Source organism: Sarcophilus harrisii, chromosome 4 (genome assembly GCF_902635505.1).
Source record: "Sarcophilus harrisii chromosome 4, mSarHar1.11, whole genome shotgun sequence".
NCBI classification, from domain to species: Eukaryota; Metazoa; Chordata; class Mammalia; order Dasyuromorphia; family Dasyuridae; genus Sarcophilus; species Sarcophilus harrisii.
In genome coordinates, this window is record NC_045429.1 from 40901992 (window position 1) to 40917111 (window position 15120).

Below are 15120 nucleotides of genomic sequence, written 5' to 3' on the forward strand. Positions count from 1 at the left end.
TCTGATAAATAATTTATTATTATTATTTTTTTACTAAGCATATTTATATTGCCAGTACAATTTAAAATATCTTTAGATGACGTCTACTTTAGAGGTAAGAAAATGGTTCATAAGAGCCTGGAATTTTAGAGATAAAGGATACTTATAGAGATTGTATTTTTAGCTCCTTTGTATTACAGATGAAGAAAGTGAGAGCATAATTGAGTAAGCAAAATTGAGTAAGGGACATGCCTAAGGTGTAAGGTTAAGTAAGGGATGTGCCATGCCTATAGTATAACAGCCAATTTATAGCTTAGCTGTGACTCAAACTCAAGTCTTCTGATACCAGGGTTCAAATTCTGAAGCTGTTATTTTATCTAAGGGACCATGTACTAGACATTTCTGAGTTCCAGGCAACTTCCCAAAGCTGGGATCTAGGGGCTTTCAGAGGAGGGAGTTCTTGACATTCATGCATAAGATTAAATGAGGTAATATTTTTGTTTCCAAATAATGTGGCTGCAGCTGTATCTGAACCAGAGGACAAATACTGTGACTTAATTTTCAGTAAAGTATATTCAAAAATGCTAGCTTTACTACTATTTCTCCATAGGTCTTGTTCTTTTTTATTTTTTCTTTTTAAAAAATATTTCTTTATCTAAAACTAAATACAAAATAAGAAAAACCCAAAGTAGAAAATGAAAGGAAAGGAAAATAAAAAACAAAGTCATGTGCCCCAATAGAACATCAGAGAGGATTTCAAAATATGTAATAATAAATTTGCATTTCAAGAAAACATAGATGATAATAGAAGATTCATGACTGTCAATCTTTTCTTTGCTTCCTTGTAGGTTATTCTTTTTTCTCTGCTGTGCACTTGTTAGTTACTTTATCCTTTTTTCCTTTTTCATCATCCCCATCTCCCCAAGCAGGCTAAAATTAAGCATAGAGATATATGTGTACACACACATATATACATATACATTTTTATATATGGAGGCATGCATCTAAACATTAGTATGGTTGACATTTAATGTAGATTTCTCTTTTAATTGAATCTTCAAGTTTGAATTTGTCTGAGATCAATGACTAGCCAACTTTTTTTTCTTAATAAATTCTACTTTTCTTAATAAATTCTATCTTTGTTATAGTGTTTGTGTATATCTCTTCTTTTTTATCCCTGCTAACTCTTCTGCTTTAATTCTGTTCCTTAACTTGCCTTGCTTTTACTTAACCTCCCCACCAAGGTGTCTCCCTTATCTTCCCTTCCCCACCTTTTCCCTTCCCCATTAATCTACACACCTTGTTCCCACTTCATAAATCTATATACCTTTCTATACTTTACCTTATCCTGTTCCTTCCCACTTTTTTTCTTTATAGGTTTTGAAGGGTGCTATACATTCTTTTCTCTCTCTTTCTCTCCCTCCTTATCTTCCTCTCTCCCTTACTCCCTCTCTATTTGCCTCTCTTCTTCCCTTTCTATTTTGTTTCCTGGTATATATTTTCCAAACTACCAGCCCTCCTCTACTCTCTAATGCCCTCTGTGTCAGTTCTCCTTCTGTACTTCATTCTTAGAGCATATTTACTATTTTTCCCTTTTCTTGGATAGTTTTGATTTTTATATTCAGATCCTGCTCAACTCTGCCCCAATCTTTCTTATTGAATTACCCAGTTATTGATGCTAATCTTTAACATATGGTTTACATTTCCATGTAAAAAACATAAATAATTTATTCTTATTAAGTAACTTGAAATTAATTTTTGATATTAGCTCTTATATGTTAAATTTTCTATTGAGTTCAGATTTGGTTGAGACAGTCCTGAAAATCTGCAAGTTTGCTGAATGTTCATTTTCCCCCTCATTCAATATTATGGTTAATTTTGCTGGATATGATATTTTTGGCTGAAGGCATTCTTTTAATTGTTGATATTATTCCAGAAGCTGCATTCTTTTATTGTAGCTGTTGATAAATCCTATGCAATTCTAATTATTGATCTAGCAAAAACTTCTTGGAAGATTTTTTTTTCTTTGATCAGAAGTTTAAAAATTTAGCAATAATCCCTATATGTTTTATTTGTAGGATCGTCTTGAGGTGGTGATAAATGAGTTTTTTCCCTCCATTTCTACTTCTCCCTCATGTTCTATCATTCCAGGACAATTTTCTTTGATTATATCTTATATTAGTGTGTCAAGTTTCCTTTTTTAATTACAGCTTTCCAATAGTTCAATTATTCTTGTTTTCTCTTCTCCAGATCTATTGTTTTCCCTATATTTCACATTTTCTTCTATTTTTTCATTCTTTATATTCTGTTTTATTATTTCTTGGTCTCTTCTAGCTTCACTCACTTTGCCTTGCCCAATTTTAATTTGCAAAGAATTATTTTCTTTTAAGATTCTACATCTCCTAGTTGATTAACATTTTTACCCCCATTATCATCTTATTTTCCTTGGATGGTTTTGTTTTGTTTTGTTTTGTTTATTTAAGTTCTTTTCTGTCCAGGAAACCATTTAATGTTAGTCTTTGGAGTAGAAAAGGCTTTTTTTTTGTTGTTGTTGTTGTTGTTGTTGTTGTTGTACTGCACTGTCTTCCTCTGAAGATGAACCCTGGTCTTTCCTGTTCCCATAGTAACTTTCTATGTTTGAGTTCTTATTTTCCTGCTCATTTTTAAAAAATGAGAATTATTAGTGTAAGCATCTCTAATTCTGGAGTGGGGGGATGATGGTTCTGGCTTCCCTTTAGCTCTCCTCTCTGGCCTGAAATCCCAGACCAAAAGCTCCCCCCTTCTGGGAGTGCCTGTAGCCAGTGACTCTCTGTCCCTGCATTCCCTGGTCCCCTTTCTGCACAACTGGGTCTGGCGTTTGGAATCCTCAGTGTTCAGACTCCTGACTTACCCACGTGTCCCAGAGTTGAAAGTTCGTGTGGTTTAGCTTAGAGCACCTCCAGAGCCAGCTAGTCCCAGGTCTCCTGGCTGGCTTTTTCTCTGGTGCTAGCCTGGAGGTGTTTATACTTCCCACCAAGTTCTTTGGTCCTACGGTCTTTTTTCGGGTTGTCCCAATGGGACCCCTGTTCAGCCCCAAATCTTATTTTTCACTGGTCTTATTTGTTGTTCATCCTGTAGCACAATTTTGTTTTCTTTGTGGGGGAAATCTGGAGAACTTGAAATTTTCTGACCTAATTGGCCATCATCACAGAATCCTTCCCATAAATACTGTTCTTCATATTTGCAGAATCTAAACTCTTTGTCTATTTTGATTGATCCTTACTTTGCTTCTCAATATCGGCTTAAGGGGTTGCAGTGTCCTGAATCTCCTAGGTTTTATTCTTTAGAAGCCAATACACCAATGTAGATCACTCTCCAGGATCTTTTCTGGGACTTCTACTGACTTTTCAAAATGTAGTTACTGTTTTGATTCTAATCTCTTTCCAAATAGGTTTACATATCTGATTAAATTGAGCCATACATATTTTCATTTTTCTTTTGATATTTGGTTTTTTACTTTTATAAAGTATGCATATATATATTTATTTATATATATATGTATATAAGTATATTATAAGTATATTTGGAGATTGTATTTTGTTGCTTTCTAGACTTCGGTTCTCAAGCAAGTAGTAGTTTGATGAACACCCATGACCTATATTATTAGCAAAGTCTCCTCAAAATATTTTCCATTTGTGTGACTGGCAATGTTGCCAACATCTCTCTTTAGATAGGTCCAGGAGATCTTAGGCCAGGGTGATTTCTTTGTTGATAATAGGGCAAATTAGCTACAGATCATCAATTAGCAAGTGGCAGTGGCATACTTTATATTTTGTGGGGTCTAAGTATTTAACTTTGGAGAAGCCGTAATACGTAAGTTTCCTGGGTCGAACTTTTTTTTTCTGTCGTCTGTTCTTTCTTGAAATCTGGCCTAAAGCTTTTGTATTATATCCTTTCAAACATGTATAAGTATTATTTCTAATTGCATGATGGATAATTGCATAAGGCTTTTTCCCTCAATTTCTATGCATGACTGAGTAATCTGTAGAAAATGTGGTTGGAAACCAGTGATTTATTTCAATGCAGCAAAAGAGTAGTTGTTGTGTTTGAGGCACTGTGCTAGGTAGGTCCTAAAGAGATTTAGACACGAACAAAACATTCTCTTTGTGTTTAGACCATGGCTAGTCAATTTGTTATTGAGATGTGGAATATGGTAAATCTCAAAGAAAAACATGTTCTCATTTTAAATTTTTCTAGGGAGAACTTTGAGGTTCTCTGGCTTTAAAAAGTAGCATGATATGTATAGTACAGTGTAGTATGGATGAAATTTTTAGTCCTTAATTTTAACTATGATGGGTAAACAGAGGGGGTGAGTACAAAATCCTTTAAACATGATAAATGAAATTTTAATATAACAAAACAAATTTGATGCCTTTCTGCAAAATGCAAATTGATTTTGCATCTTAATTTTTAGGAGGACAAAATTAAGTTCCTGGTTGATCACTTAAATTTTGTATTCCCATTTATTTCAGTAGGTATTATGTACATAATTTGGGTTTTGATGTATTTTTGAGCTACTTAGACTTGTTTATCTTGTCTTTGATTCAATACTATTAGCATTAGCATTGCAATGAATCTTATTAAATATAATTTGCTGTGTTGGCTGAAGAATTCCCAAAGAAATAATATATCTCTGGTTATAAAGTGGAAGTCAGTTGGAAAGTAGGGCTAATGTATATATTTTGCTTTATAAATGGTTTCCTGAATTTTTTTTCCCCTCCCATTGTTAAGGAAAACTATATTTGGATAGTGGTTTGATTAAATCTGATATTTACCAGAGGAATAAAAGAAACATCAAAGAATTCGTTATTCATCCTTTCTTTGATGTGAAAGTATATGTTGTATGTAGAACTTTAGATTTAGAAGGATTCTTATAAAAATTTGGTCATTTTGTGCAAAAGGGAGCTGGATCTGAGAGAAAAGAAGTGCTTTGCCTCCTGCTTGTTATCTAACAGCAAATGTCATTCGATTAGTCTCAGGATCTCCTGCTCCCCCCCATCACTGCAGAGTGAGATACCTTCAGATCTTGAAATGTTGTTGTCTTTGGATTTGACTGAGATTCTTCCTTAGGAGATGACTCCACCTATTAACGCAGGTCATCATCTTCAACTTGAAGTTTGAGAGCTTCAGGAACTCTGCTAAAATCTGTTAAGTATTGTTAAAAGATCCCTTGAACTTGTCTTTTTGAGTTGCCATATATTCCGGAGACACTGAAGTCCAGAGCATGCGGGAAGCCCTGTACCCCCTCTAGCTGACATAATTTGTTGTTTATATACCAAACTAAACCCCTTGTGTGTCCTTGGGAATTAACAGGTGCCAGTTACCCTGTGCTGGGCTAAGAATCTGTGTAGCTGGAATCCTGTATTTGAGCAGACCATCTATCTTCATAGTCTAGCAATTTCCAAGGGGGAAAAAAGGGAACTTTTACCATCATCTGGCTTATCCACTTGGAGAGGGGTTTTGTCCTTTGCCCACCTGTACTGCACTTTTCCTTCTTCCCTGATAACTTCTTTAGGGTAGAGACTTTTTGTATCTCCTTCTTCCTTTGCCCTTTGTCTTGCTGTTAAAAAAAAAAAAAAAAAAAAAAAAAGTGAATATTTTGTATGGATTGTGAATTCCTTGGGCTCCGTGTGCATGTTCATTTCTCTTGTAATAAGCCTCGTTTTCACCGAAGTTTAATGATGTTGTGATTGCTTGTTGACAAGTTAATAGGACTTGTTAACCACATTGGCCTGAGACCAGAGCTGCCTGTCTTTTCACTTTCACTAAGCTATCCTGTTTCTCACCTTAGAACACAGGTTCTACAGATTCAACCTTCTGCCCCTACTCAGGTCTTGAATGACTCTCCATTTTACCTTATATTGATCCTTAGACAATCATCAGTCCCTGGGATCTCTTAGGATCATAGACTTTGGCTTAGAGAAGGGATCTTTGTGGTCTTTCCAGTTGTTAGAGGAGTTCCTATTCCTCCAGCAGAGCAGGATCACCTTCACATTATATTATGATGAGGTATTAAAATATAAGGTAAGGTCATCAGGAGAGGACTTTTGACTTTGTGACAGAAGAAGTTTTATGTACAGAAAATATACTTTGAAATTCATAAATTGTTTTTAATGATTAACAGGAGAAAATTAGTCATGAAAGCTCATGTAAAGATGATAGAGAAAAACTGATGTTTCATCATTCTGAATTAGTAACAATGAATGCTGATGTATTCTGAGTTTTTCTCCTGTATTTTCTATTTGTCTACTTCTATAATTCTACCATTTATGTGTAGGTCCAGTCAGATGTTGAAGAAGATACTTCAGAACTAAGTAAAGAAAATATGTGGGAACTCTCCTGTGAAACTGTAAGAGAGCAGCTTACTAATAGCATTAGAAAACAGTGGAGAATTCTGAAAAGTCATGTGGAAAAACTTGATAACCAAGGTGATTGTGACTTTTGTACACTTTTAGCAAAATTGTGACACCAAATATGATTACAAAGAAATGTTCAAATTAACGTTAGTAAATCTTGCCAGAACCATCTTTGAATGCATTTATTTATTACAAAGGTATATGATAACATGTTCATATATAATTTCTAATCCTTGTTGAATAGATATCTAGAGTACTAGTTACAGGATCACATGTATATGTCCTGGAACAACTTAAAGCACTTTACTTAGAAATACAAAATTGTATCTTCTTTTAGGCATTTTATTAAGAGTTGTTTTGCCTGGAGAAACTTAACTTTGCATGCACAATAAGTCTTTGAGAAAAAAGCACATTTGGGTGCCTGCAGTATAATGTACTCTAACAGTGAGAGTGAATAAGGTCATTTTGTTTTATTCTAAACATTTTAAAATCAAGTACTACTTATAATGCAATATAAATTCACATAGTCTTTCCACGTTTCCTTATTCCATAGTAGACATTTCTTAATGTAGATTTCTAGAATATATTCTTTAGTATTTTGTATGTTTAACTTTGAACAGAAATCACATAATTTTGGTTATTAATAAATTTGTTATTGGGCAAACCTATTTATTTGAAGGAGTTATTGTCCTACAGAAAAAAGTCATCATAAATTGCCCAGCTATAAACTCGGTGCTGACAAATGTCTTCAGCAGGAAAGAATGACTAGTAAAATAATGTTTATACTTCTGTTCCCAAAACTAAGTGTTTAAATATATTACTTTGATTTCAGCCATTATCAGCAATAAATAAACTGTGCTTAGATTTTACAAGTAGGCTTAAAGTTTGTAAATCTTGCATTTAATGCCAACAGACAAGGCTCAGATAACATTTTCATGTGCTGAAGCCTTTAATAAAGGAATGAGTCCCAAGTTAAATAATTTGCTTTGAAATAGAAGTGGCAGCAAAACATAATTCATGAGTTTTATTGCATAATCTTGCTGTAATATCCACAGCAGTGGAGATTATCTTTTTTTAGCCAAGAGAAGTGCTTGGATAAAGTTAATATTAAAGTCATTATGGTGCATATGCAATTTGTTGAAAACTTTAATAAGCAGGAGAAATTAGATAATTTCTAACATAGTAAGTAAGGTACATGCTTAGCTATACATGCAGTGGAAGCCACTTGTTTTTTTTTTTTTTTTTTTTATGTCTACGATATTGAACGCATTTGATCTTGAAATTTAAGTTTATGGTGAAATTTGACATTTAGAACAAAGATCTCTTCTTTTAGAAACGGTTGAAATTTTAAAGATTTCATGAAAATCTTGAGTGATAAGAATCCTAAAATGCTTACTGTTTTAACATATGCAAGGGAACTTTAGGTATGCTTGCAGATTTTTATATCATTGTTAAATGTTTTTGAATCAGTGTCAAAGGTACACTTAGGAGGCTTTAAGGATGAAGAAGTTATCTCAAGACAGGATCATGAACAAGAAACTGAAAAATTGGAGTTGGAAATTCAACAGTGCAAGGAAATGATCCAGACTCAACAACAACTTTTACAGGTAGATATCAGTTACCTAGTTAACTGTTGTGCCCTACAATCCCTGAAGATGGTGTTCTTTTCTTTTCAGAGTATTTAAAACATTGAATTTCTTGCGTTAGTTACCCTTTTCCAATTTTTTTTGTATGGAGAGTTTACTACAAGAACCTCGACCTATAAGGTGATCCACCTTAAAAACTGAAACAGGTTTTGTTTTAATTTGTAGCAGCAATTCACCACTGCATGTGATGATGATACCTCCTCATTATTACAAGACTGTTATTTATTGGAAGAAAAAGAACGTCTCGAAGAAGAATGGGCCTTATTTAAAGAACAAAAAAAGAACTTTGAGAAAGAAAGACGGAGTTTTACAGAAGCTGCTATCCGTCTAGGACTAGAGGTATTTTAAATGACTGGATTTCTAGCAAGTTCCAACCTAATACAGATTCAAAGCTGGAATGGTCATATTTGAAAGAATCAACAGTAGAACATTTAATATGATTATTAATTAGTGTGTTTTAAAAAATATATAAGCAAAATAAATTTTTTTTCTTTTTTCACCTAGTTTGAATCAAACAGATGGTCTGGGCTCAAACTCTTAGAAACAAATGAGAGAATATTCCTAGATTAACATGGATTTTTGTTTTTATTGTTGAATTCATTTGCATTGAATCTTTGGAAAACTTCTCTTCAAACTTTCTTTTAGACCAAGTTCTATTAAAGCCAGACTTAGATGTACAGTGACACTCAGGGACCTTATCTAAATAACCTCTGTGAGGTTTTTTAAGTGTACATCAAAAGAGTGTTTCTGCAACTCACTCCTATCTATTTAGAAGCTACTTGTAAACACTTCTTTTAACCTTGTTCTTTATAGCTGGAATGGAAATTTGCCAGTTTTTAATTATCCCTGTATTTTTAATGATCTTAAAGAGACAATTTAATACTTAGTATTGCTTATAATGCTTTACATTTATATTAATTTTAGCCTTCGTTTAAAAAAATTTTGAGTTTCAGATTCTCTCCCCCATCCATTGAGAGTACCCATTATACATATGAAGTCTTAGAAAACATTTCCATATTTGCCATGTCAAATCCCTCCCTCCAAAAAAAGGGGGAAAAAAAAGAAAAAAATATGTGTTTGTTTGCTCTCTGAATTCATAAGTTCTCTCTTTGGAGGCATAGAGCATTTTTCATCATGGAGTTACTTTGCATCATTGTGTTGATCAGAAGAATCATGTGTTACATTTAAAAAAGGATTTCTCCTTATATTGTTGCTTGATCCTCCGAATATCCTGTGAAGGAGGAAGAGCATATGTGGAAACTAAATTTGATCTTAGTATGATTGTGACAAACAAGATCATATAGTAAGTGATTGAAGACTCAAATCTTTGAACTCTTACTTTGAATTAGTCTTAATATTTTCTCAATACAAGATACTTCCTCCTTCTGATTAACTGACAAATCTGAAGAAATATAGCCTATATCAGTGTACTCTGATATCACTTAAAACTTAGATTCTTAACATTTTATATTATTTACAAGTTGTATACTACTCTGCTTTGATTTGTAAACTGCTTTAATTCAGAGGCCACTTGTATTTGAATATATTAGACAAAAAGTTTGTAGCTCTTGTAAATGAACTAATAAATTTTTTAGCTTTCTAGGAAACTAACTTTAGATAATATCAAGAGCGATCCAGGAAATAAAATCATGACAAAGGCATTTATTTCATTTTTTTTGCGTGGTTGTGTCTATTATTTCTTCATAGAGAAAGGCCTTTGAAGAAGACCGAGCTGGTTGGCTAAAGCAGCAGTTTTTAAACATGACTTCTTTTGACAACAAGAATTCAGAAAGTGCCTTCTCAGGAAGTAAGTAGTTTACACATGAAGAAAAACAAACAAACCTGAGGATATTTCATTTGGAAACATGTTTGTTAATGCAAACAGTTACAATGCAGACATTATTTCTGTTTTTCAAAATCAGTTTGGATTTACATGTTTCTTATCACACTGAACATGAGTGCATCAGTTAATGATAACCGAACATTTCAAAGCCTTCAAGTTAGTTGTAGTACAAAAATATTCTGAAAAATCCTTCCATTGAGGTCCTATGATGTCTCATTTTGATACGAAAGTAAGCAAGATTTAGGGGGCCCTGATTAGTGGAGCATGAGAATATGGCAAAGCCTTCTCAGCTTATAGTTGCAGCTCTCCAGGTATGATGACTATTGTCTGAACCCCAGCTTGGCTGAATCCAGAAAGCCTTATTGAGAAGATGGCGGTATCAGATGAGGAGTCTTTCCTAGGGGCTTTTTACTAAATTCCAGATGGGGTTGGCTTAGTGTCAATGGGAAGGAGTATCTACTCAGACAAAATTATAGATTTTTTTTTTAAATAAATCCACAATAGCTTATTTTGACTTTTGGCAAGTTCTGTGATTTTATCAGTTCAGGGAACAACTCCCTACGTGGATGTTCCCTTCATCATCATAGTTCACTATGATCTATAGAGTAAATGAATTTAGGTTAAAATTAACTGAATTACTGAAAGGTTAGGTAATTGGCTTTGCCAGAGTCAAACAGCCAAGTGTGTATCAGTGGAATTATTTTAACCCAAGAGTTCCCCAGTCCTAAGCCCTTCTCAGATTTCTATTTTAATACACAGAAGAGCATTCCGAGGGAAGTTGGAATCCTAGAACCAGAAGTATATTCAAAAACTCACCTCCTTGGTCTTAGGTCTACTAGACCATTTCACATATTTAGTGTCTCTGTAGTTGAGAATCTCTGAAGAAACAAACATTTTTTACTCTTTTTCTTTTTCAGGTTCTGATCAGGACAATCTAACACTATACTCCAAGCCTGGACAAAAATTTTATTCTGTGTCTAGCGAGTCTTCTTTATGCACATCTAAACTCACTAAATCTCTGCCTGTTTCCCCTTCTACTTCAGAGCTTTTCCAGACAATTCACCATTTATCAACAAATAGGTATTATTCTATAGATGACCTTATTCTTATATACTTTCTGAAAAGTGTTAGACACTTACATTGCTGAAACAAAAACTGCCTTATCAAATGCTTTTGTCCATTGAAAAATTTTCCCTTGTACACAGAAAATAATTTAGTACCAAATGAAAACAATACATATAGATGTTGTTATAATGTTCAGTTACTTAAATATTTTAAAAATACAATGGTTTAGAATGAATGAGAGGAATTATTTAGCTTTTTAAAAAGTACTTCAAATACCAAATCAATTCCTGATAATTAGAAGCTTGTTTAGAGGGAAATGCTGTATGTCTATTTTAAAAATTACTCTAAATGTACCCTTTTGATCTTTTTAATCGGAAAACAAGGAACTTAAATCTCTCTACTAAATTTTGAATAATAGTGTAGAGTCGTAATTTATTGATGTTTTAGATTTCTTCATCCTTTCCTCCTTGTCTAAACCTTAAGGTACCTGTAAGGTTATCCATTCCATTTTCTCTTCTTTGGATTTGCATACTATACTTTGGGTTGTACTTTTCCCAGATGAACTGTTAAGAAAATGCCTGGAAAAGGAAAGAATGAGCAAAGCAGATGGGAAAGTATGGAGTTATAGTAGAAATAAGTGCTGGTAGAAATAGGGTCCTTGTTGACAGTTAGGGGGGAGCTCATCAGTATCTCCTGAATTCCAGAAAGAATTGAGTCTAGTATAAAAGCATCCATGAGCTGGCTCTGAGGAGCATTTGGGTTCAAGGTAATGAGGAAGCTGAGAAGAGAAGGGAGAGCTTTGAGCAATGGAAAGGCTGGGAAAGCATCCTTTTCCCACTAAGTTATGGATTGGTTGGCTTTGTTTAAAAGAAAAAAATGCCAACATGGGGATGAAATAGTCCTCGGTATTTAATTTGTAGATGATTTTAAAAGAAGGATGAGACTTTAAAGGGACCTTAAGAGTATAGTTACAAAAAAAATTATCAAAGAAAAACATGCTTGTTAGAATCATTGAAAAACACATTAGCAAAAACATGAGGTCTTTAGTTAGTCATTCAACATAATTGATACAGATAATTTAAGGAAGACAGGTCTTAGCATGTTTAACAGTTTTTTTTAAATGTTTGTTTGATCTTAATTAATTCAAAGACAAGATTTTAAAATAAGTGAAAATGTAGCACTGTCAGTCAAAATAAAAATACAATGAGCGCAGAGAATATAAGGATTTTCTTTTGAAAATCAAAAATTTACGGGCAGCTAGGTAGTGCAGTAGATACAGCACCAGTCCTGAAGTCAGGAAGACCTGAATTCAAATTTGACTTCCTGGCTGTGTGATCCTGTGCAAGTCACTTAACCCAAAATTGCCTCAGCAAAAAAAAAAAAAAAGAGAGAGAGAGAGAGAGAAAATCAAAAATTTAAATATTACAACATCAAAATAATGTGGTTGAATTAATCTTTCGAAAGTTATCTTTGAGATTTATTAGTAATGTAAGTTTATATCACATAAAAATGGGTAACAACATAAAACTCTTCTTCTATTCTGAAGGCCAATATAATGAAAACATTTAAAGTAGATGTGATTACCTTATTTCATACTTCAAGGCCTTTGAAATTGGAACAAAACCATAAAAAGTGATTTTAGAAAAAGATTTTCAAAAATATATTAAAAAAAAAACAGAACTGCACTATGACTTAATATAACTTCACTATCAGGTAGAATTCACTAAGAAGTATCTTAAATCCTTTGGTATGAGGCATTCCATTATTAAATGACTTAAAAAATCCTTAGGGTAATTTAATTTATTATGTATCTTCATGGTATATAATTCAAGGACAATATCTCAAGAAGGTCCAGTTGTATATTTATTATGATATTGGCAGATTAAGAAGTTCTAGTAATTAATAGAGATGCCCTCTTCTCCCTTTTTCAATTGAAGTTTTCATTATACAAGATAATTTTTATTTGAAGCCTTTTCACAATTTCTTTGAAGAGTATATAGTAGAATATTGAATATTGAATAGGTAGAGAAACCTTAGGAATAGTAGCTTACATGCCTCACTTTTACTATGATAATGTTGAGTGCTGAAGAAGACCCTATTGGTAGGAGAGCCAGGATTTGAACCCACCTTTAATAGTTCCAAATTCAGTGTTCTTTTTCCACATCATGTGCAGATAGTGTATAGAAAACCAAAATTAAGTCTTTAAGAGAAATGTTCTAAACTATTGTAGATAATTTTATAATTTTTTTGAAGAGTATTGTAGGAAGTTTAGTTGATAGAGCAGATTTAAACATGACTTCAGTACCTTTAGTTTAAATTTTTTTTTCATTTATTTCTGAGTGATGTGGATATCACTTTAAATGAACACATTTTAGACTATATTATTGAAATTTTGCTAAGCACTTTAAATGTGTGGGGAAGCCATGCAAATAATAATGGAACTGGTGGTAGACTACACCCTAATATTTATGAAGAGCCCTACTCTGCAGATGAACAGCTTACTCCCAGAATTAACTGGGATTTATTGTGTTCTTTTTTTCTGGGGGCCAAGAAATCAAGGAGTATAAGGAGTATTCAAATATTGCAATGAAATTATTTGAAGTACTTCTTCCTCTGCTTCTCCAATTAACCTATACTTTTGAAACTGAGATAATGGGGAATTTTTAAAACATCTTAGAAATGAGGTACAAATATAAATATAGTAATACTAACTTTCCCCCCCTCCCTCAAGCAGGGTACTGAATGTAACCACAGAAGACACTAAACCAAATCAGGTTGGAAGGGAATGTACGACTCAGAGATGGAGCATGGCATCAAGATCGGACTCACAGGAAGGAGGCTGCTCTGGTTCACGCTCTTTGGCTTGTACAGATTCATCCATAGAACACAGAGATGGCTTACCATAGGCATATCGAGTGGAATGTGCTTGGTTAAGTTAATGTGTTCCTAAATTCTCTTGTCTAAGATGCAAAGTGGGATAAACTTGATCATATTTAATGGTTTTAAGAAAGGTTGTCTTGAGTTTTGTTCTGAATTCCCTTATACTCTATTCCCCAAAGAACTGAAATGTTATCTGCTGAAAAAGATAAAAAAAGCTTTGGATTTTTAGTAACAGAAATTTCTGGTTCTGTGAATAAAGGAATGTAGACACATTTCAGATGGAAATCGAAGCACTAGAAAGGAGCATTTCCTTTTATTGATATAAAAAGTAGCACTTTTAGGAAACCAATTATTGTAAATGTTTAACTTTGTCTACAGTATAACTGGCATTGGAAGTTTTGCCTTTACTTGAATGTAAAATGTAGATTTTTAACAAAGCAAGCTCTATATTTATTACGTCTTGTGTGATTTGAAATTGCCTCTTTCATATGTTTTAAATTGAGATTTATGTATGTTTTGTATATAGTTATACATGATTATGTTAAGATGCTTTAAAATTTAATAATTTCATGCATCCATAATCATAGTATTTTACATACCAATTTAAATCTTTTTTAGTAATATTCTGTTTACAGATGTATTAGGGTTATTGCCATATTACATTAAAGGACTGGACTTTTTAAATATATCTGGGGAATAAATGTGAAAAAACTATTCTTATGAAACTGAGTTTTAACAGTGTTTATTGCTGATTAATGTGGAAATTATTGGGTTTTAAACCATGGACCAGTTGTTTGAGAGGACAATTTTTATATATACACATATAATATATATCACTTGGGGGAATGGAATCAGAAATGCCTTTAAAATCACTTCAGAATATTTTTAAGGGTTTTAGAATATTGATGATGATGATGATATCGACTTCACAGCAGCAATTATCTACCATTAGCAAAAGCACCTGTTTCATCTGCAGATGTTAAGTGGCCATGCAACCTTTAGGGTTGACCACTGAAACATTTTAGTGTGCTTTTATGTGACAGCATTGTGTTAAAGTTCCTTGTTGTGCAATCTAGTTCCTAACACACAAGCACAATGAGTATAACATGCTGTTTGATTTCAAAAAGGAAGGAGTAAAATCTGAGGAGGGAGGAAAAGAAGTGTCCATGTTCTTCCCCATACGAACTGTCCTTTTTGCCATCAAGTACTATACTGTAAGTATAGAGAACCAGTATATGTGCTCAGGGACTACATATCAGAGTGAGCTATTATTTAGCATTGTTTTGGGGCAGTCACACATACATACACACAC

The 15120-nt window shown here is 33.3% G+C and overlaps 1 protein-coding gene across 4 annotated transcripts in view; it reads left to right on the forward strand.

The window, feature by feature from the left end:
- SSX2IP (SSX family member 2 interacting protein) overlaps positions 1 to 13938 on the forward strand; it is a 69838-nt gene extending 55900 nt beyond the window's left edge. Inside the window, exons 10-15 of one of the 4 annotated variants that reach the window (XM_031969402.1) lie at positions 6296 to 6446; positions 7845 to 7981; positions 8189 to 8359; positions 9728 to 9827; positions 10781 to 10943; positions 13660 to 13938. In XM_031969402.1, coding sequence (XP_031825262.1) covers positions 6296 to 6446; positions 7845 to 7981; positions 8189 to 8359; positions 9728 to 9827; positions 10781 to 10943; positions 13660 to 13834 — 897 coding nt within the window. In that variant the 3' untranslated portion in view covers positions 13835 to 13938. Of the gene's footprint in view, positions 1 to 6295; positions 6447 to 7844; positions 7982 to 8185; positions 8360 to 9727; positions 9828 to 10780; positions 10944 to 13659 lie in introns of all 4 variants that reach the window. The other 3 variants (XM_031969399.1, XM_031969401.1, XM_031969400.1) reach the window with 3 other exon arrangements.
- Positions 13939 to 15120: the final 1182 nt, after the last annotated feature.